The 23858-nt window shown below is 38.6% G+C and overlaps 1 protein-coding gene across 2 annotated transcripts in view; it reads left to right on the top strand.

Annotated features, from left to right (window-relative positions):
* LOC145296829 (methanethiol oxidase-like) overlaps positions 1-23858 on the top strand; it is a 121473-nt gene that overhangs the window by 59130 nt on the left and 38485 nt on the right. For both annotated transcript variants that reach the window (XM_080142940.1, XM_080142941.1), the window contains exons 4-7: positions 1794-1905; positions 3377-3547; positions 9771-9955; positions 23722-23797. In XM_080142940.1, the coding sequence (XP_079999066.1) occupies positions 1794-1905; positions 3377-3547; positions 9771-9955; positions 23722-23797 (544 nt within the window). The remainder of the gene's footprint in view (positions 1-1793; positions 1906-3376; positions 3548-9770; positions 9956-23721; positions 23798-23858) is intronic.

Here is a 23858-nt window from a genome sequence, read left to right as displayed (position 1 = left end):
TTTAAGAAGAAATTCAAATTCAAGGAATGCTGCTGTATTGGATTTTAATTTTTATGGGGTAAGCTGATCTACCCATTTTAATAATAATCGACTTACTTGCTTGTTTTTAAGGGTGAACAAGAGTGCTGCAGCATTTTGACCTTTTTTCCATACAAAATTCATTCATAGTGAGATTCAAAACCAGGACCTCAGCGATCCTGCTTGTGTTCTACCAACTGAGCTACTAACCTTCTAGCATCACTTAAAGAAATCCTATCACAATGTAAACGATGCTGTTCATTACTTTATATTTTTTATTTACCATACTGATAACTGAAAATAATCATTTTTACAGAATAGCATATATATATATATATATATATATATATATATATATATATATATATATATATATATATATATATAGCAACCATGTCTTTGTTTGTGGAAACAAATGCCTCTGCGATATCAGTCTTCAGAATTATGACCATGTTATGGACGTGCTTGTTGGTCTTGGCTTCAATCATGCCTCAGAAAAAATAGTTAAGGAGGTTGCAGTCAGAAGAGGAGGCCGGCCAAAAGTCTGGCGACTAGTGTTCAGGAACATTGTTGAGCATCCACACTTGGGTCGTCTTATTCTTAAGTGCAGGTGCGATTTTATCCATCCAGGGCTTCACCATATTCATCAGCACCTCCTGGTAGATCTCAGCAGAGACTCTCAGGCCCTTTGGAAAGAAGGATAAAGGTATGATGTTTCCCTTACTAGAGATGATGCTAAGGATGATGACTGGAAGGGAAATTTTGTATACTTCACAACAGGAACCTCATCCATGTCTTTCCAAATTGTTCTGCTTATTGCTCGTTTGATTCGGGTCAAAATTCCACAGCATCCTAGTGGAGTCATGCTTGAGCTCATTTAGCAAGGCCACCACTTTGACCTTCCCCAACTCCTCGAAGGTATTTGTGATGAACATGTAGTGAGACTTGCAGTAACCAATGTTCTTCTTGATCACTTGGCAGATCATGGACTTGTGACAGTTTCATGTCAGTAGTGATTTTGCTATAGCTTTCGTTTTGGATTTTAATGTAAAACCATATGTATGCGTGTGTTTATGGGAAAAATATGCTTATTCAATTATATTTCATCATTTATTTATACCAATCCTTCAATTTGTGAAGCTTGATGTGTGCTAAATATAACCACAGAGCATATACAAATAAATAATAGAAAGTTCATATTCCAAATTCCAAGATGTTTAACTTACCATTTATTTCTTTCAGCATATTAAAATGTTCAATTCTTGACAGCACCTGTTTCGTAATATAGAAACGATTATTATGTCAATTTTTTCATATTTTCTGTCCTGACTTATCAGAAGAATAAGAACTCATTAACTTTAAAAAGAAAAGAAAAACAGAATTCGGGAATGAAAATACATAAATCCAAGAAAATCCCTAGAGTAGTTGCATTGTGTTTTATGATATTTACGCAATCTTTGATTTTATTACAGAAAGACGACAAATAGACGTACAGACGTCCCTACGCTCGACTCTCATAATGTTTATTGTGTGGACCCTTGATACTTGTATCTTTATCACAGTAAATCTTATTGGTTGATTCATTGTGTGTTTCTCTCAGTCTTTACCACTTGAGACTACCAACTCATTTGTTTGTATCGTATTTTCACAACACAACAATTTCCTTTTACCATTTTATTTTGTTCATGATATATAAAGATCTGCAATGTTGAATGTGTGATATTCTTTTTCAAAGAATATTTTACTTATTAGAAACATTTTCGTTTTATTCTTAGGAAATCAATTCCTTGAATGATTGGGATCTGAGTGCACCCCATACTTCACATTGCCTTGGCAATGGCATGATCATGATCAGTTGCATGGGAGATGCTGAAGGCAATCATAAAGGTAATTAGACATGATTCATTATACCTAATCCGGATGCGTTTCACTAAAGATTGTCATTTGTCATTTATTTTCTATCTCATTTATGCTAGCAGCTGAAATGAATGAATTTAACATGTCACCGTATACCCAAACATAAATAAAATACGTATTCTTGAATTGACTCAAAATAACATGGTTTCTTTCAAAAAAAAAATCTCAACTGCAATTAGAAAAAAAAATATTTATCTTTTTATTTCTTATAAAAAGTAATTCTTGTAACTTTTCCAAATTTTGAATTTAAACTCTCATTGCCAGCCATTGTCTTGTAGGCACAGATCACAATGAACAGTCTTTGACTGTTATGTTTGTTGTATTTTCAGAGTACCAAGCCTCAACTTTCAAGGTCACTAAGATTACGTTTTACATACAGCACCAAACATTCCTAAGTAGTCAACCATGGAAGCAGTCCAGGGGGGAGTCAACAAAAACAGCTGACCATAGTTTTTTCTATTTATCAGTCAAAAGCACATTGTACTTTTACGTAGACTCCTAAAAATGTCTTCTTTTGTATGTAGTTATTATGTAGTTATTATTTAGTTATTACAACAACATGAAAGTAATTACTGCTGCATGACTGAAATGATGTACTGCCATTCGTGTCTTCTGTGATATATAGAATCAAGTCCAAGATTTACTAGACTGTAGTCTGACTGCTGTTTTGTGTGATTTAAAACTGGCTGTTAAAGAAGAAAGCAGTGATGAAGATGTTGCATTGGGCATTAAGTCATGCTCAAAATGTTGATATTCGTCACCATTATGTCAACATCAGGCAAACTGAAGGAAAATCGTCTGTGCTAATATGGACATTTACAGGGCATTAATAACACCATTGTGAAAACAGGAAAAAGGCCAAGAGGATGGGCAAAACAAAGGTGCTTCGATATTCTGCACCAAGATTTGAATTTCACTCTGACCACACCTTTAATTGGGTATAATGAAGGAAGAAATTGAGTGCAGTCCCAACTGTATAGAATGAACGAAAAAAATGAGGATAAAAGTTATCCAGGAAGACTTTCTATTTCCCTAGCCGAGAACAGATCCGACCTGCAATAACAAACATATCTAAAGATCTGTAGAATAGAAAGACAAGAGTTTCATTCTTACATTTAATAACAACTTTATTGAATATCTTTGTTAATATGACTTGTATGAAAAGAGTATTGGAAAGAGTTTTTGTATAGAGACATCGATGAACTCTCTCTTTCAACAGATCTGTCTAATCAGAGAGAGTTCATGGATCCATGTTGGATTTGGTTGTAGAATTTTCATTAATTCATCTTTCAACACATATGTTTCTCTGCTGTGCTATGAAGTGGTCTGTAGTACATGTTAAACCTGTTGCTTTCAACTGCTAGTCAGGGTGACAAAAATATATTTGGTACCTCTCTTCTTTTTTTTTTTCTCAGCTTTTTCTCACTTTTCTTATTTTTAGGTGCTTTTGTCTTATTGGATAAAAACTTTGAAATTAAAAGCCAATGGGAGAAAAAAGCTGCATCATTCGGCTATGATTTTTGGTACCAGCCATATCATAATATTATGATCAGCACAGAATGGGGTTCTCCAAAATGTTGGCGCAAACATTTTAATCCAGCAGAAGTTTCTGGTAAGTAACTTAATGAGTTTTTCATGCATTTCATTCATGGATGACATTCATAAAATATTCAATGGTTCCATCTGTCTCTTCAGTAATCTAATTAAAAATTCAACAAATCTCTTAATAGTATTTTCATATTAATCACACAGTTTATGATTCCAAAGTTATTATCAGTCACGTGTTTTTGCAAGAAAAAAGTCAAAACAATAGGGGGGGGTGCAGTTTGAGTAGGTGTTGTAGCACACATATGGAAGCGCTACCGCCTCTGTAATTTTTTTTATTTTCATCTTTTTTACATTTTTTTCAGCAGATTATTATTGAACAGTCACTGATCTACCAAATTATCAAAAAAAAACCCAAAAATTCAATATTTAACATTTTTTAAGGGGTGCTCAGTTTCTAGTACAACATTCTAGTAAATCGATCCCCCATTTTAAAAGCAACAACGTTTTTCGGCCAAATTTCACAAATTTAGCCATTTTTAGCCTTTTTGACAAGGCCATACTGATAAGAAAATGCTAAGTTCACGAAATTTGGCTGAAATAAGGCGATACTTCCAAAATGGGGTATCAGTTTACTAGACTGTTGTATTGGAAACAACACCCTTTAAAAATGTTAAATATTGAATTCTTTTTCTATTTTTTTATAATCTGGTAGATTAATGACAACTCGATATTAATCTGCAGAAAAAAATGTAAAACAGATGAAAATAAAAAATTACAGAGGGGTGTACCGCTTCCACACGTGTGCCAGTATTTTTTATGTTAGTTGAAGCTTCGTTCTTGACAATTAGCCTTCAGGAGAACAGCCTTGCTATTGTTGAAGTGAGATATGGTTCTATTCAGTCCTAGAAAGTCCACTCATTGATAATGATAATTATTTATTGACTAGTGAGACCTGTGGAAATTCCACAGCGGACTTTTCATATGCAATATATTGATGTTGGTATTCAGTGGATGTTCAGCGTAAATGGAGATGCCCTGATATTATTGTAGCTCTTTTGTTCAAACTGCAAAAGTATTTATCTAAGTTGGCAGCGATGCCTGGCATAGCCTGATCATAAAATATGCTTAAATATATTTTAATTCATGCAGATTTCATATATATTATTATAGAGTAAATTTTTTATCGATTCTTATATATTATAAAGTTTTGATTTCAAAAATAAAATAATATATCCATATGACTTGGGTACATCAGCTTGAATCGAAACTGAAACCAAAATTTATGAAGAAAAAAAATGTATATATATATATATATATATATATATATTTGTCTTTACATAAGCAGCAGTTTGTTGCTACACAGTCATGAGCATGTTTCTGTCTACAAGTATTTACTAACTAGAGACCTGATCAGGCAACAACCCTTATTTTCGAAAACGGAATTAAATACTAGTAGACCGAAACATGCTCATGGCTGTGTAGCAACAAACTACTGCTTATGTAAAGACAAATGTAACCTGCTCTACTTCTGTATTGAGCACTCTTGTATGAACCTCGTTATATTTCACTAGTTACCCTACCTTTGGAAAATAGCAACCTCAAATTATATATATATATATATATGTATATATATATATATATATTTAAATAAGGGAGTAGTCACCAACAATGTGTATTTTTTAACATTATTTTATTATTCCGTGTCTTGGTTTTTCATTGAGAATTATGTTTGGATCATTGTAATAATGTTTTTAAGTCATTGAAATCGTTTACGCGCGTTTCAGACGGTCTGTGATGCGTCCTCGTCAGAAATTATTTTCAAATATATATATATATAACTTGATTTCCTTCAGCTATAATTGAAACTGAAACCAAAACTTGTGCAGAATTCTTGGTAAAATTATTTATTACAAGAAATAGAAGGTCATAACAATTAAACGACAGTCATTCGAAAGAAAAGAGATGTAAGTGTGACACACAAAATAACACGCACGCTATCATAGTAATATATAGATTTATTTATTTATTGTGCTACTGCATCTCTGCATATCAAGGCTCTAAGGCTACTTGAGGATAAAAATGATGAGTTTATCAGGTGAACAGTGAGATAAACACCTTGAAGATTTGAGACAATGGTTGAAACTGAGCAGAATTTGATTCTTTGATAGGACAACTTAAACACTATTTAAACACAATGATGTTGTAGTCATCTGAGAAGCAACCCAGCAGTATTGTATTCTATAAACAAATAATTCCTGGAAAGAGACTCTACTCATGGAAGTTCTGTTCAATGCCAGGTACATAGAGGAAAAAAGAAAAGAAAATTATTTACAGTGGTTGTAGATAAATGAGTTTTTGCTGTGAACCTTTTGCAAAAGAGAACCAGAATGAGAATCAAATGAACATAATAATAAGACTAGTATGTCTCTTCTATGACTGAGGCGCCCCTACTGAGGACAGCTAACAGGATTACTCAAGCATTTTTTGTAAGCCAGAGTACATTTCATCTCCTGTGCTGTTTTCTCAAAACATCACTTGACCTTATGTTGACCCTCTTGTAGAGGGAGTAAATAAACATAGTATATATTTTTAGGTCGAATTCTGAGAAATGAGAAGAAAAGAGAGTGGAGGATTGATTGGTTGTTTTTGTTTTACGATATATCAACCCTTTTCGGGTTATTTAATGCTGAATCCAAAGATTTTGAAGAAAAATTTTTTAATAGAATATATTTGTTGTTTTCAAGTCGGTTTCTATTTAACCCATAGTTGGGACCCTAACAGGTACTACCACTCCGGGTCCAAGCGGACCTGGGAGCAATGGCAATTAAAGGGTGGTTCCACACTCCCCAAAGCCCACAAGCTGGGGCCTCACCACTGGATATAGTTTAAGGTCATATCCAGGACCGAGAGTGGAGGAAGAAAAGGGAAGCATGGTTCTTTTTGTAAGGTTATTGCAAAAGTTTGAATCAACAATTTAAATATGGACATTGCTAAAAATAAACAAGTTTTCAGGGGAAAAAGGATAATTTGGGCTATCCTAACAAAGTTTTCTTGGAGACTGCTTTACTGGTTTAAGGGCACAATATTTATCCTACTGCAGTGCATTAACATTTCTTTTAGGTGAAAATTGTTTTTCATGATGTTTCCAGGACAGTGGGAGATCTTTATTCATATTTGACGATTGTTTTAGTTTGATTGTTGCAGTTTTCACAACGTTTTGGCCGTTGTATTCTTAGACCTTCTTTAGGTGCTTTTTATCATAGTCTCAGTTTCTTGGAAGTTTGTCACCACCACCACCATCATCATCATCATCATCATCATCATCATCATCACGTCCATTCTACATGATGGCATATGTTGGACAACTTTGAGAAATGAGCTTCCAAACTAACCTATCTCTTGGTCAGGTTTTTATTCATCCCTATTTCCATCCTTATCATTTTCTCCAATGTTTTCTTTGGCTTTGTCTTGTGAACTGACCCTGCTACCTTAGCTATTCTACATCTATTAACCGAAGAACTCTCATCCATGCTTTCAGCATAGCCATATCAACAAAGTCTCCTAGTCTCCTCATACTATCTAGATTTAATCTTCCTCTGAAGTCATCAGATTTGAGTCGATCTTCACACATCTATTATATCATTCTCATATCATTATTCTTCATGTAATGTATGTTCTTAAGCTTCACTGCCAAGGTTTCACTTTCAGACATCATCAGACTGTGTATTCTTGCATGATAGACTTTTCCTTTGGTCAATAGTGGTATCGCTTTGTTTGTTAGTAATGGCAGTAGTTCCCTGAACTTACTCCAGCCATTCTTAACTCTTGCAATCACACAAACACCTGATTTCTATTTACAATCACAGCTGATTCAATAAAATGAAATCATGAAAACGACAACTTCAAATCTGTTGCATTCATTTAGTTTTTAATACATTGTGAACAGCATGAAACCACCCACTCCCTCTCCAGCTATGGGTAAAGTATCAGTTTGTGTTCAATAAGCTGATTACAATGAATCATGTCCAATAGACATTATGTTCCAGTATTAAAATAACAGCAAAATAAAACAAAAAAAAAGTGGGACATCATTTTCTGTTAGCTATTTTTTAACAGCAGGACCAAAGGTTTGGTTCATCCACTCAATAAAGAACTGCTGTTACCCAGGTCTTACTATTAGCAGACCACATAACCTGTAGCTTTTCTTTCAACACCTTATGGGCTTTAAAGGCCTTCGAATTCTCAGAGTGGTACACCAACAATGGCTTTACAATCATCGGTAGTGTTAGTGCAAAGGGTGAGAATAAGCCTATCCTTCATAGGCTTATGTCTGGAAAGTTTATTTTCCTCAGTGGTGATATAGTTCCTCCTTGGCATTTTTTTTTTTTTTTAAAAAGCCCTATCTCATCACAATAAAATACTTGTTAGGGTATGTAGGTTTCCTGGGCAACAAGATAATTAAAATGTTGAACAAATTCATCAGCAACCTTCACATCTGCACTTGCTACTTCACCTTGCCTAATGACTAAATCTGAGTCTGATCTATTTTAATTTTAAAACCAGTCATGGCTTTTAACTCATCTCCAGTGCCTTGCAATGATTCTCCTCCCTCCTCAGCTACATCCTGTTTAAGGTTATTGAAGATGGCAACAGCCCTTTCAGAAATTATAGTTTCTGTAATCGAGTCACTAGCCAGTTCCTTTTCCTTTATCCATACCAAAAGTAGGCGTTCCATCTCATTATGCAAATCAGAATGTAACTTTGACATAGTTATTACCTTGTCTCATTTCATTGTGTTAAATTATTTTTTTTTAAATAGGATTCATTAAAACGTTTACTTTATGCTATTGCATTTTTTACATCAATTAATTAGCAAATAATGAATGTGCAAGTTATGTAGTTATGAGAAATACATACACATAGAAAGTGATCACATCCATATGTCTCTATTTATATAAAGTTAGGTGTATGGGTATTTTTTTATATTTGTATCTATAACTAATTAAGTGTTTTTACAAAGGATGGATCACTTCATGAAGATTCAAATACTTCTGTTTTTTTTTTCTAATTTAAATAATAGATATTAGCCATCAATTCATTAAGATTTTCCAAATTTCAGTTTCTTTCGAGTATTGTAAAGGTATTTTAGGGGCTATGATATGGCAAAACCTCCCATTTGAAAATTCAGATATTTCAGATTTTCATAAAATTTGATCCATAGTCATTAGACAGCAATTAAGTGGAATTCCATGAATTAAATTTTTTTTAAGGTAGATATATTAAATATCTCCTCCAAGGAGAGATCTAATGTTTCACAAGTTTCAAATAATTAAGATACATGAATGGTCATAGCATGGTCCCCCCTCGCCAAACTTTCACAACAAACACTCGTCTAGCTGTAAACACTATCAATAATTCCCCCCACTCTTTATCTGTGCCTAAACCTAAACGTAGATTCCATGAACAAAGCTTCTTTCTTAGAACTGCACGCCTGTGGAATTGCCTTCCATTTTCCTGCTTTCCGGCTGACTACAATATGGTTGTATTCAAGTCTAACGTAAATAAGTTCTTGATGAGCCGTTCCATATAAGTTATCAAATTTACCAAATTTTCATTACTAATGATTACTATATTGTCCAATTTCTACTGTACACTCTTTAACCCTTATCCTTGAGTGGCCTCTTGGCCTTGATAATGTGGTGATGCCTATGTAAAAAAAAAAAAAAAACAAACTTGCCGACTTTTTGCTTAGGCATGCATCCCTTATAATGATCTTTTAATCTGAGGGAATGTCACCTGTAAACAAGTTCGTTCATACCTTATAAAAAAGATGAAGACAAGAAAAAGTTTATTCACCTGGAATCATTTTCAATGGAATGCACTCTAATAAACTTGCTGCAGTTGTGCTCCCTAAATATAAATATCATCAACAAGCCCAACATTCTACAAAATTCCACCCCTTTACTGTAGAGATAACCAGATACCCTAAAGTTTTCGATTTTAGGCTTAAAGTTTGGACATTTTCTAGAATCAAAATCATATAATGGATTTTTATCAAAATTAGAATAAGGATTCTAGAGATAAAGTTTGGTAACATTATATCTTGATTTTAATTTTCATAATGGGAATATAAAAATGGTGCAAAACTGTTCTTATTAAGGAATTAATTTCACCTGTCCTAGGGCAGGTATTCTTCTAATAAAAAGATTGTATTGTATAAAGATTGACATTATTTCTCTAGCAAACATTTGCGAATATTGTTTGAACTATATTTTGTTTTTTTTCAGATGAATATGGACATAGTTTGAACATTTATGACTGGGAAACACATGAATTAAAACAAGTTTTGGATCTTGGAGCAGATGGAAAACTTCCCCTGGAGATTCGATTCCTTCATGATCCAAAAGCTGCCGAAGGATATGTTGGTTGTGCTCTAAGTTCAACAATCTTTCGCTTCTATAAAACTGATGATGTAAGTCACAACAGTTTCATCTGTTAATAGAGGTTGTTTTATATGAGGTTTTATTATTCATATATGACAAATTAAAGCATGGCAAATAGTTTCTTCTGATTCTCTATTCATATGATGTTTAAGTACGTCATTCAGGCAACCTTGGATTCTTATGTTAAGCACAACAAAAAGCAACCTATAAAAACAATAATAAGTCTTACTGATGAAAAAGTATATTTTTCATTTGGTGTACATGTTCAGCATAAAGCGTACATTCTTCAATGTGAAAACTAAAATAAATAAATGCACTCATAACACAATAATCATTGGAATTGGATAAATTCAGAGAATTGACATGCTTACCTCCTTTAGCCTCGCCAGTGGCCCCTAAAAATAACATCTGTCTCATATGCTAGTCAGTTCAAAAAGGGCCCAATTTGAAACAGATAGTGTTTCTCTCGCACTTTCCATCCAGAAGAGGACAGTGTGCGGAAGGTGAACGTTCACTCTGAAAAACTATACTGACTAAAATGCAACCACTTACATTTACATAGCTTCACAAAATAAGGAATATTTATTTTCAAAGAAGATAATGCATATTATGACACGTTAATGGAGGCTTTTTGACTTTAAACAACACAACTAGTTTGTGTATAGGGTGTTCCAAAGTTTGTAATGGTTGGTCTCTTTAACCCATTCTGTTCACATTTGCATTACCAACTAAAGCCTCCACCTTACAAACTGAACCATTATGGCTGGAAATTGTTTCATTAGCCAGTCTCAGCTGCCAAGTGTTTCTGGGTGAGTTTTCTTCCTTGATTAGGACAATGTCGTCAATGTAAATGTTTCATTATTGCCCACTCCATTTTCTTCTCTCCTGAAGCATCTGAAGAAATTCCAAAACTCGCTTACTAAATACTGTACCCATCACCACCTAACCCAAACCCACCTCGTCGAACAGTATAAAAAATTTCCTGGTGGTTGTGGACTTCATTATCAACAGATGATTTGGAGTCAGTGGTTCTGCCATGAAAGGATCATTGAAGCCATCCACAGTGATTTCTTAGAGACTAATTGTCCAGTCATTCATAAGAGAGAAGAGTATATTTCGAACCATGTGGATACATCATTCCCAAACACCACTCATATGACTAGTCGAAGGTATGTTGTATTTAAAAGCAATGTAGTCACATCCTAAGTATGAAAAGTGATGTTGAAGCTGGTTGTGATTTATTTCTTCCATAGCCTAGTGGAGTTCATGATTTGAACCAATAAAATTTGTTCATCTGTCCAATCTCAGTTGTCCCACCACACCACGAAGATATGAATCTTCACAATACATTTATAAAGGAACTTGTATTCAATGAGTCAACTGTTTCCAAATGGATCGTGCATGATGACATACAGGTAAAAAGAACACCATATCATTTTGACTTCCTTTGAACCTCTTTGATATAAAATGACAAAAAAAATCACTGTAAGTAAATGTTGAGGTTAGATTTTATATATTGGCAAGACACTCATCTTTTGTTCCTGAGTTTTACCACAGTACTTACTAGGGACGGGCAAAAATTGACGATTAAAGATAGGGGGACCTAGTTTTGAAAGCAGATTTATCGTAATTTTTTTGTAGGTTTCCAACTAATTTTTGATTGTATTTGAAAGATTAGAGACTAAAGTTAATTTCCTAAAGGAAAAAAATATTTGTACACGTGAAAAAAAAAGTTATGAAAAATGTTTTCATGGCGAGCTTGTCGCGGCTTGGCCGCTAATCAACAACAACAACAACGACGGCATTACAAACGACCAGCAATTAATAGACTCTACCAAAATCAGCAGTAGCAAGTAAACAACAACAACAACAACGACGGCATTACAAACGACCAGCAATTAATAGACTCTACCAAAATCAGCAGTAGCAAGTAAACAACAACAACAACAACGACAGCATTACAAACGAACAGCAATTAATAGACTCTACCGAAATCAGCAGTAGCAACAGCGCGACAGACGACAACCAATTGAGGGCCTTTCGCCAAAATCATCAGCAGCAGCAATGTCGGCGGCTGTCACGTGATTTCAGGGCCCCGTTGTAGAAAAGAAATTTAAAAAAAACATCTTTTCTACAACAATAACAAAAACAACAAACTTTAATTTCCTGGAAAAAAACTTTGAAATACAAACAACGAAATCCTTCAGCATCGACTGCTCGTAAAGAACACATCCGGGAATTAATATTAACTGTTGTTTATAAATAGAAACAATTTCCTGCCCGTCCCCGGTATCTAGCAGCCCTCTGAATATTTTCGGCGATATTTTCGCCGCTCGTCGGCTTGGTTCTCATGCAAAGCTCCGCACTTGCTCACGGTTCCCTAACCGTTCGACGCTCGCGCAATCACTGTGACTCCAGTCTCACCACTGTAGCAGTCCAGTCCACTACCACTACAGTGGCTCCGGTCTCCACGCCGTAGAAGTCCACTACCACTACAGTGGCTCCGGTCTCCACGCCGTAGAAGTCCACTACCACTACAGTGGCTCCGGTCTCCACGCCGTAGAAGTCCACTACCACTACAGTGGCTCCGGTCTCCACGCCGTAGAAGTCCACATCATCACCACGGCTCTGGCCTCCATGTCGTCTGTACCTTTCATACACTGACTTCTTCCTACAGTGTCAGTCCGATCCGAGCGTCCGTCCGTACTTGATGAACACTGAACCCTCAGTGTTGCCAATTCGCCGTCTGTACCTTTCATACACTGACTTCTTCCTTCAGTGTCAGTCCGATCCGAGCGTCCGTCCGTACTTGATGAACACTGAACCCTCAGTGTTGCCAATTCGCCGTCCGTACCTCTCATACACTGACTTCTTCCTTCAGTGTCAGTCCGATCCGAGTGTCCGTCCGTACTTGATGAACACTGAACCCTCAGTGTTGCTAATTCGTTCGTCCGTACCTCTCATACACTGATTTCTTCCTTCAGTGTCAGTCCGATCCGAGTGTCCGTCCGTACTTGATGAACACTGAACCCTCAGTGTTGCTAATTCGTTCGTCTGTACCTCTCATATACTGACTTCTTCCTTCAGTGTCAGTCCGATCCGAGCGCCCGTCAGTACCTAGTGGATGCTGAAAAACTCAGTGTTGCCAATTGTCCGTCCGTTCCTCTCATAGCCTGAGGCTAACGTATCAGTAACATCTCAGTCGGACCCAAGTCAAACAATCACCCGCATCAGTTACCACGCCGATTCCTCCGACGTCATTTCCAGCTTACGGCGAACCGACAAGCATCCCCCTTACCGAATACACCGGCGACGGATCCCGGACCAGCATCGCCCAGTGAACAAATTTGCATTTGCCACCCTTTCGTTTGTTTAAATAAAAGGCGAATCTTCGTCTTTAAACTAAACCACCAGAGTTTGTCATTTCTTCTTTGTCCTGTTGTTTCATTCCTTGTCCTTGTGTCTGATATATATTTAGTTGCACGGTCAGTTGGCTAACCACCTTCAGGCCTCCCCGCCACAAGTGGTGACCCCGACGTGATACTACAGACACAGGCTTGGAAAAATAGACAGGCAGAGAAGATGGCAGAAAGCACAGAGCCGGAGATTAACTTTTCTGCCCCGCTGGTCCAGTTACCGCCTTACAATCCAGTGAACCCCAGGAGTTGGTTCATCCAGCTCGAAGCAATTTTTGCAGCCCGGAGGGTCGTTCGCCAGGACTCGAAATACGCCTCAGTGGTGCAGGCACTACCTCCATCTATGGTAGAAGAAGTAGAGGACATCCTCCTCAACACTCCAGAGCAACTCCCATATACCTGCCTTAAGGAAGCAATCCTCAAGCGAACCGGCCGTTCAGACGAGGATCTCATCAGAGACCTATTTTCGAATGTGACTCTCGGGGACAGAACCCCATCCCAGCTCCTGCGACTGATGAAGAGCCGACTCGGCAACAACAGCATGGCAGAGCCCATTCTCCGCGGTCTTTGGTTGGATCGGCTTCCGCAAAACATTACCCAGGTCCTGGCACTAGTACCCGTAGAGACGCCCCTGGAAATAGTGGCAGACTCGGCCGACAAAGTATACTCACAGGCACACCAACGGATACATCATGTCGAGAGTGACCCCGGGCACCGCTCACGACGATTGGAAGACGAACTTACTCGACTGCGAGCAGAGCTGAGAGAGCTCAAACTCTCCCTACGCCAGAGACAACGTAGCCCAATACCCCACACCCGGAACCGAAGCCGTACCCGCTCCCCAAGCCGAGGACAAAGGAACCTCCCAGGCACATGTTGGTACCACCAATCCTTCGGTGACCGGGCCCGAAAATGCCAACCTCCTTGCAATTACAATAAGGCCCAGGGAAACGAATAAACCGACAGACAGCGACGACTACTCCTGTCGGGACACATCCACACAGTCGTCTTTTCTATGTGTGGGACCGTAATAACAGTCTCAAATTCTTAGTGGACACCGGCGCCGCTATCAGTGTTATACCACCCACCAACAGACCCACCCTGAAACCCACCTCCTTTCAACTTCGAGCGGCAAATGGATCAACCATACAAACCTTCGGCAACAAGGAACTAACCCTCAACCTCAACCTCAGGCGGGATTTCAAATGGTCATTTACATTGGCCGATGTGAAAACACCATTACTCGGTGCCGATTTCCTGGCCTATTACAACCTGTCCGTCCACATGAGGACAAGGACCCTGTCTGACGGCGTGACCTCGATAAAAATCATAGGAACCCCTTCAAGCCTCAACACGACGGGAATCAGCGTGGCAACACAACACGATCCACGGTACGCAACCATCCTGCACCGGTACAAGGACCTAACTCAGCCCATTAAATCTACCGATGCAGGGGAACACCAGACGCAACACCACATTAAGACGACCGGACAACCAGCATTTTCCCGACCCAGAAGACTACCTCCACACAAACTAGCTTACGCCAAGAAAGCATTTGAAGAGATGTTGGCGGACAACACCATCCGCCCATCGGACAGCCCATATGCTTCACCACTGCACCTGGTACCCAAACCAAACGGCGAGTTCCGTATATGCGTGGACTATCGGAAACTAAATTCATCCACGGTCCCCGACCGGTACCCCGTTCCTCACATCCATGACTTCGCCGCCGGCCTACAGGGAGCCAGAATTTTTTCGAAAATAGACCTGACTAAGGCCTACTATCAGGTCCCAGTGGCCTCAGAGGACATCCCAAAGACAGCAGTGACAACTCCCTTTGGACTCTTTGAGTTTACCAAAATGCCTTTCGGATTACGCAACGCAGCCCAAACATTTCAGAGACTCATAGACGAAGTCTTGCGTGGACTACCTTACGTCTACGCTTACATTGACGACATCCTGGTGGCTAGCAGAGATGCTGACCTACACGAGAAACATCTGGATGAAGTGCTCCGCCGCCTAGCACATTACGGCCTCCGGATCAACCCAGACAAATGCGAATTCGGAGCACAACACATTGACTTTTTAGGCCATCACACCGACGCTCGTGGAATCACCCCTCTGCCAGAGAAAGTAGAAGCTATCCAGAATTTTCCGGTACCCACATCAATCAAGCAGCTGCGACGTTTCCTGGGAATGATAAATTTTTACCGAAGATTCATCCCAGGATGCTCAAGTCTCCTCACCCCTCTGACGAATATCATACAGGGAAAAAACAAACCCATCTCTCTGGAAGGCGACCAACTGAAGTCCTTCCACACAGCAAAAGCATCACTGGCTAACTTCACGAAATTAGCACACCTTGACCAGGACGTCCGAACGCGGATATTCCTCACGACAGACGCTTCAGACACTGGAGTCGGGGCCGTGGTAGAACAAGAAATCGATAATCAGCGAAGTCCAATCGCATTTTTCTCAGCTAAATTATCGTCGGCACAGTCGAGGTACAGCACCTTCTCAAAAGAACTCCTGGCAATATACCTTGCCATCAAGCACTTCCGGCACCTATTGGAAGGAAGACATTTCACGGTTCTTACAGATCACAAACCGTTAACAACCTCCCTGTCAAACAACTCTGACAAGTATTCGACACGCGAAATCAGGCATTTGGACTACATTTCGCAGTTCACGTCCGACATCCAATACGTGAAAGGAAGAGACAATGCTGTTGCCGACGCCCTGTCCCGCTCTGACGTCAACTCTATCGAAGACGGCCCACTCAGCCAAGAGATGATAGCGACAGCTCAGGAATCCGACACAACCCTCCCTGAGGCCTTAGAAAACACATCTCTGCAACTAAAGGAATTTCCGGCACCGTTCAGCAGTAAGACCTTGTACTGCGACACAAAGTTGAGCAATCCCAGGCCCTACGTACCACCGGCACTAAGGAAACAAATCTTCAACCACTTTCATGGATTATCACACCCCAGCAAACGGGCAACCGTTAAACTTATCGCTGACCGTTTCGTCTGGCCTAACATGAACTTCGATGTCCGGAACTGGGTAGCGACTTGCCTTGAGTGTCAGAAATGCAAAGTCCAACGACACACGAAATCTCCACCAGGCACATTCAACAACCCTGACGCACGATTTAGCCATATTCATGTCGACATCGTCGGACCCCTCCCGATGTGCCAGGACTTTCAATACCTCCTCACCATAGTCGACCGATTCTCCAGGTGGCCAGTAGCAGTACCCATCAGTGACACCTCTGCTAACACTGTAGCAAAGACAGTACTGCGAGAATGGATAGCCATCTTCGGCGTACCCGGTATCATTACCACAGACCGAGGTGCGCAGTTCCAATCCTCACTTTTCCAAGGATTTACGCAGATGCTCGGCGTTAAACATATAAAAACCACCGCCTATCACCCATGCGCCAACGGTCTCGTCGAACGATTTCATCGAACACTCAAAGTTTCTCTATCTACGAAACACCCCACTAACAACTGGGTGGATGAACTCCCCCTAATACTCCTATCTATCCGGAACTCTCTCAAAGAGGATTTGGAATGTTCACCAGCGGAAATAGTATTTGGCACACCACTCTCCTTGCCCGGTCAATTTTTCGATGATACGAAGCTTGACCTCACTGCTACAAACTCTTTCACCCAAGAACTACGCCATAAAATGGCCCAGTTAAAGTACTCACAGCCAAGGCAACCCACACCAAACACCCACGTTCCACAACAGCTCCGGGATTGCGAATTTATTTTCATCCGTAATGACGCGGTCAAGAAGCCCCTGACACCGACATACCAGGGTCCCTTTAGAGTCCAGAAACGCTCGGACAAGCACCTCACCATCGAGCGAGGAAATCGAACAGACACCGTCTCGATCGATAGAGTAAAACCTGCTCGACTAGAGAAATCCATACACGAGCCTGAACGCAGCTCAATCCATAGAGATCCCCCATCTGCACCAGAAAGCATCCGGGTACAACCTGCTCCACCAGAGCCAGCAGCGGATCATGAAGCACACACCATCCCACCAAGAAAAACCCGTGTAGGAAGGAAAGTCACCTTCCCAGAAAAATACAAATCGTACATTTACTTTAATTGATAACGATCAATTATCCAGGGAGGGGGCCTTGTCGCGGCTTGGCCGCTAATCAACAACAACAACAACGACGGCATTACAAACGACCAGCAATTAATAGACTCTACCAAAATCAGCAGTAGCAAGTAAACAACAACAACAACAACGACGGCATTACAAACGACCAGCAATTAATAGACTCTACCAAAATCAGCAGTAGCAAGTAAACAACAACAACAACAACGACAGCATTACAAACGAACAGCAATTAATAGACTCTACCGAAATCAGCAGTAGCAACAGCGCGACAGACGACAACCAATTGAGGGCCTTTCGCCAAAATCATCAGCAGCAGCAATGTCGGCGGCTGTCACGTGATTTCAGGGCCCCGTTGTAGAAAAGAAATTTAAAAAAAACATCTTTTCTACAACAATAACAAAAACAACAAACTTTAATTTCCTGGAAAAAAACTTTGAAATACAAACAACGAAATCCTTCAGCATCGACTGCTCGTAAAGAACACATCCGGGAATTAATATTAACTGTTGTTTATAAATAGAAACAATTTCCTGCCCGTCCCCGGTATCTAGCAGCCCTCTGAATATTTTCGGCGATATTTTCGCCGCTCGTCGGCTTGGTTCTCATGCAAAGCTCCGCACTTGCTCACGGTTCCCTAACCGTTCGACGCTCGCGCAATCACTGTGACTCCAGTCTCACCACTGTAGCAGTCCAGTCCACTACCACTACAGTGGCTCCGGTCTCCACGCCGTAGAAGTCCACTACCACTACAGTGGCTCCGGTCTCCACGCCGTAGAAGTCCACTACCACTACAGTGGCTCCGGTCTCCACGCCGTAGAAGTCCACTACCACTACAGTGGCTCCGGTCTCCACGCCGTAGAAGTCCACATCATCACCACGGCTCTGGCCTCCATGTCGTCTGTACCTTTCATACACTGACTTCTTCCTACAGTGTCAGTCCGATCCGAGCGTCCGTCCGTACTTGATGAACACTGAACCCTCAGTGTTGCCAATTCGCCGTCTGTACCTTTCATACACTGACTTCTTCCTTCAGTGTCAGTCCGATCCGAGCGTCCGTCCGTACTTGATGAACACTGAACCCTCAGTGTTGCCAATTCGCCGTCCGTACCTCTCATACACTGACTTCTTCCTTCAGTGTCAGTCCGATCCGAGTGTCCGTCCGTACTTGATGAACACTGAACCCTCAATGTTGCTAATTCGTTCGTCCGTACCTCTCATACACTGACTTCTTCCTTCAGTGTCAGTCCGATCCGAGTGTCCGTCCGTACTTGATGAACACTGAACCCTCAGTGTTGCTAATTCGTTCGTCTGTACCTCTCATATACTGACTTCTTCCTTCAGTGTCAGTCCGATCCGAGCGCCCGTCAGTACCTAGTGGATGCTGAAAAACTCAGTGTTGCCAATTGTCCGTCCGTTCCTCTCATAGCCTGAGGCTAACGTATCAGTAACATCTCAGTCGGACCCAAGTCAAACAATCACCCGCATCAGTTACCACGCCGATTCCTCCGACGTCATTTCCAGCTTACGGCGAACCGACAAGCATCCCCCTTACCGAATACACCGGCGACGGATCCCGGACCAGCATCGCCCAGTGAACAAATTTGCATTTGCCACCCTTTCGTTTGTTTAAATAAAAGGCGAATCTTCGTCTTTAAACTAAACCACCAGAGTTTGTCATTTCTTCTTTGTCCTGTTGTTTCATTCCTTGTCCTTGTGTCTGATATATATTTAGTTGCACGGTCAGTTGGCTAACCACCTTCAGGCCTCCCCGCAACAAGCTAACTAATTCAGCTAAATTTTGAAGTTAAATAAATTCATTGTAAAAATCCTTTAAAAGATAAATATTAGTTTTCTGGGTCTATTTCAAAGATAATTAGTAAAATAAAGTCCTAAGATATTGAATCAAATTAAAAAAAAAAACGCCTTGTGTGTACAAAAAATAGCTTAATTAGTCCCCAAAAAGCGAGTAATTCTGGTGTTCGCCCAAACTCAACAAACGGGAGTTTTGTCAACACTATGAATATGGAAGCCTAAAATTACAGCCAATCGAAACGCTATTTCAAAATGAAGTCACGATATAAAAAAGAGGTAGGGGTGTCAGTTTTCTCCCCCCCCCACACACACACACGTGCATCCGTACATTGCTATCCTAAACATTTGTATCATTTTTTAATTTAATTATTTTTATGTTCCTGTTTTTAAATCAATGTTTTTTTTTTAATTATTGTTCAATCTATCTATACTCCTATAAATTCGTTTTTCTTTTGTGTGATATTCATATTAAAAAACCTCTTTTCTATTTATTTAAAAAGAAAATACAATTTTCTTATATATGGGTGTGGGATTGCATTCACTAGCAAAAGATCTAGCTAATTTGTATATTCTTTTAAATATTCATTTTAATTAATTCCCTATTAGTTTTTTTGTTGTTGTTTTCTTATGGGATGATCATTTTTAGTTAACTTTTATGTGTAATTATATTCATGCAGATATTCTACATTATTTATACTTGCATAATATTTGCATAAAAAGTTTACAGTAAACACAAAATTGTTTCCAAATATATTTATGTATACGCATATATTTTTGTTTAATCTATCTATCTATCTATCTATCTATCTATCTATAAAAGTGAACGTGTCTGTGTGTCTGTCTGTCTGTTTGTGTCTCTGTACATTTCCCTACGCAATAACTTTGTCAATTTTTAGTCTACAGACTCGAAATTTGATATACAGGGATTTGGAAAAATTGATGTGATCGGTTTTCACCCAGAAATTTGGCTGTTAAGGGGTCAAAGTTCAACGATTTGACCTTTGAGAACTCTACCAAACTCCTCCGACAATTTTGGGTCTAAACACTTGAAATTTTAGATATATGTTCCTTGGACATGGATCTAACATAATAACTTGATTTGAGCCCAAAACAATAAATTTTAAGGGGTAATAATAGGGGTCAAAGTTAAAAAAAATTACCCCTTTTTTTTTTTTTTTTTTGCTCAGCATACACCTCCAAACACCCGAGCAACGCCGGGCTGAAATGCTAGTCTATATATCTATAAAAGTGAACGTGTCTGTCTGTCTGTTTATCTGTCTGTCTGTCTGTGTATATTTCCCTATGCAATAACTGTCAATTTTTAGTCTACAGACTCGAAATTTGATATACATGGTACTGAGATTTGGGAAAATCGGTGTGATCAGTTTTCGGCCAGAAATTTGGCTGTTAAGGGGTCAAAGTTCAATGATTTGACCTTTGAGAACTCTACCAAACTTCTCCGACAATTTTGGGTCTAAACACTTTTAATTTTAGATATAGGTTCCTTGGACATGGATCTAACTTAATAACTTGATTTGAGCCCAAAACAATAAATTTAAGGGGTCATAATAGGGTTCAAGTTTAAAAAAATTGACCGTTTCTTTCTTTTTTTTTTTTTTTTTTTGCTCACATACACCTCCAAACACTCGGGCAACGCCGGGCACCCATGCTAGTATATCTATAAAAGTGAACGTGTCTGTGTGCGTGTCTGTGTGTGTGTGTCTACATTTCCCTATGCAATAACTCTGTCAATATTTAGTCTACAGACTCGAAATTTAATATACAGGGTACTGAGATTTGGGAAAATCGATGTGATAGGTTTCGGCCAGAAATTTGGCTGTTAAGGGGTCAAAGTTCAACAATTTGACCTTGAAGAACTCTACCAAATTCCTCCGACAATTTTGGGTGTAAACATTTGAAATTTTAGATATAGGCTCCTTGGACATGGATCTAACTTAATAACGTGATTTGAGTCCAAAACAATAAATTTTAAGGGGACATAATAGAGTTCAAGTTTAAAAAATTTGACCGTTTCTTTTTTCTTTTTCTGTTTCTGCTCAGCATACACCTCCAAACACCCAGACAACGCCGGGCACCCATGCTAGTATATCTATAAAAGTGAACAAGTGTGTGTGTGTGTGTGTGTGTGTACATTTCCCTATGCAATAACTTTGTCAATTTTCAGTCTACAGATTCGAAATTTGATATACAGGGTACTGAGATTTGGGAAAATCTGTGTAATTCGTTTTCGGCTAGAAATTTAGCTATTAAGGGGTCAAAGTTCAACGATTTAACCTTGGAGAACTCTACCAAACTCCTCCGACAATTTTGGGTCTAAACACTTGAAATTTTAGATATAGGTTCCTTGGACATGGATCTTACTTAATAACTTGATTTGAGTCCAAAACAACAAATGTTAAGGGGTCATAATAGGGGTCAAATTTTTTAAAACTTTGACCTCTGCGGTTTCTACCAAATTTCTCAGACAATTTTTGGTCTAAACATTTGAAATTTTACATAAAGGGTATTCAGAGATAGGGCAAGCTTTTTAATCGGCTTGGGTCGAAAAATTTTAGTTACCAATATATAAATGTATGTATGTTTGCATGTGTGCCTAAAACTTTCGACATTAATATCTTCACATTCAACTGGGCACTTTTCTACAGGGGGGAAGAGGGTCGCTTTTTTCGCTGATATTTTTAAAAGTCATTCTCTCCTTTCTATTGTCTAGCCTTAATTAAAATCTACCTCACTTCCGGTTTGGCGGTGGTCATAACGACAAAGACGTCAGATTTTTTTCCCCGTTCTTTTCGTCCTTTCTACTACCAGTTTTTTTTTTTGTTTCATTTTTGCTCAACACACATATCCAAACACCCGGGCAACGCCAGGCTGAAATGCTAGTATTATATAAAAATTATGTGACGCCAAAAATTTCACATTCATGCGAGCAAGGAAATTATTAAAATCTTGCATATAAAAATCATGCGAAATCTGTAATTTAAAAAAAAAAGTAGAAATATTTTTGCTATCATAATTTTTTTGTGTGTGAAAATATTAAATAAACAATGCTCAATGGTAATATTGGTAGTTCGAGAAATTAATTTTTCTTCAAGTTATATCGAATTCATTAATACGGACTTTAGAGTCTTTTTTCGTAATGTTCCTGTAAAAAATAAATAATTTTTTTAAAATTGTTATAACTTTACGATGCTTTATTTTCCTAAAAAAAGCAAAAATAAATTCCTTTAATATTTTTATTACTGAAAACCATAACTTTTGTAATGGTATTTTTTTGTTTAAACAAAATAATACATTTCCACTAAGATTTAAATCAAAATAATGGATTTATTATATTCCGTGATCATTAGTTTAGAAATACTGAAACTTTTAGTAAAATTGGTCAATTTTCTGATTTTTTGTGAATTTTTAAGTAAAGGGAAAGGTCAAAATGTTTATACATTTTGAGCATTGGCATTCATTTTGCCTGTACCTAGAACTTACCGCATATAACACAGTTTGAAATGAAAGTGTAGACTGCTGAGCTGCAACTTATATATGCAATTTTCTGAGGAGTATGACGGGATGTATTAGATCTTCACAGAAATTTCTATTTATTTAACCGACGAAACAGACCATATTCAACAAGAAAGGATCAAAGTAATAAAGTAAGGATGTGCATTTTAGATGCTTATAACTCAAATGTTACGATCATCTGTGGTTCTGCAAGTGAACTTGCATCTCTTGACTAAAGACTTCTTTCTGTAGTTGTTTTAAAATTTCAACTTTAAATTACTTATCAAAAGGTGTTAGAGACATTCATGATAATCCTAACTACTACTTTATGTGAATTCTATTTGTATTCGAATGAATTATACAGCTTTGATGAATTATACACCTATTTTCACTAAAACTCTCTTATGGCTACAGCAAAGTACCATTCACTAACCATGTTTTATCGAGACACAATCTTCAAGCCAAAGTTGATAGTCTTCACTCAACAGAAAAAGTCACTTAGATTTTCAGGTACCTAACACCTGCCCAAATTCATTTTTTGCAGTGAACATCTGGTGCACGGAGACACATCTGACCAAGACGTCCTAAGTCATCTTCTAGGATGAATTGTCTATTGGTTATTCACAGCTAGTCATCTGGAAGCCGTTCCCTAATTCACTACCAAAGGATTCAGTAGATGAGAGATGTTCGCTCCACACTACTTAAGAAATATATTATTTACATTGTCTGAACTCTAGTCAACACATGTTTTGTTACTATTAGTCTGTCAATGACCAAAACTGGCTGAGGTTATGTAACCAGTAGGATAGGGCATTCTTTTGATGCATACAGGCACATATACAAACCACTTTTATTTCCTGTTAAATAATTATTGCATTATTTATAAGTAAAACCTTTCTTTCTTTATTTTTTTTCAGGATGAATGGGCTGCTGAGAAGGTAATTGAAATTCCGTCGAAGAATGTTGAAAACTGGATTTTGCCATCAATGCCAGGTTTGGATCTTTTCATTCTGTTGACTCTTAATTAACTCATAATCAGCTTTTAGGGAGGCAA

The sequence above is a fragment of the Euprymna scolopes genome, chromosome 17, assembly GCF_053919585.1.
Source record: "Euprymna scolopes isolate OS-2025 chromosome 17, ASM5391958v1, whole genome shotgun sequence".
Classification (NCBI taxonomy): Eukaryota; Metazoa; Mollusca; class Cephalopoda; order Sepiida; family Sepiolidae; genus Euprymna; species Euprymna scolopes.
The sequence above is the reverse complement of the archived record's forward strand: the minus strand, read 5'-3'. Positions and strand labels throughout refer to the sequence as shown.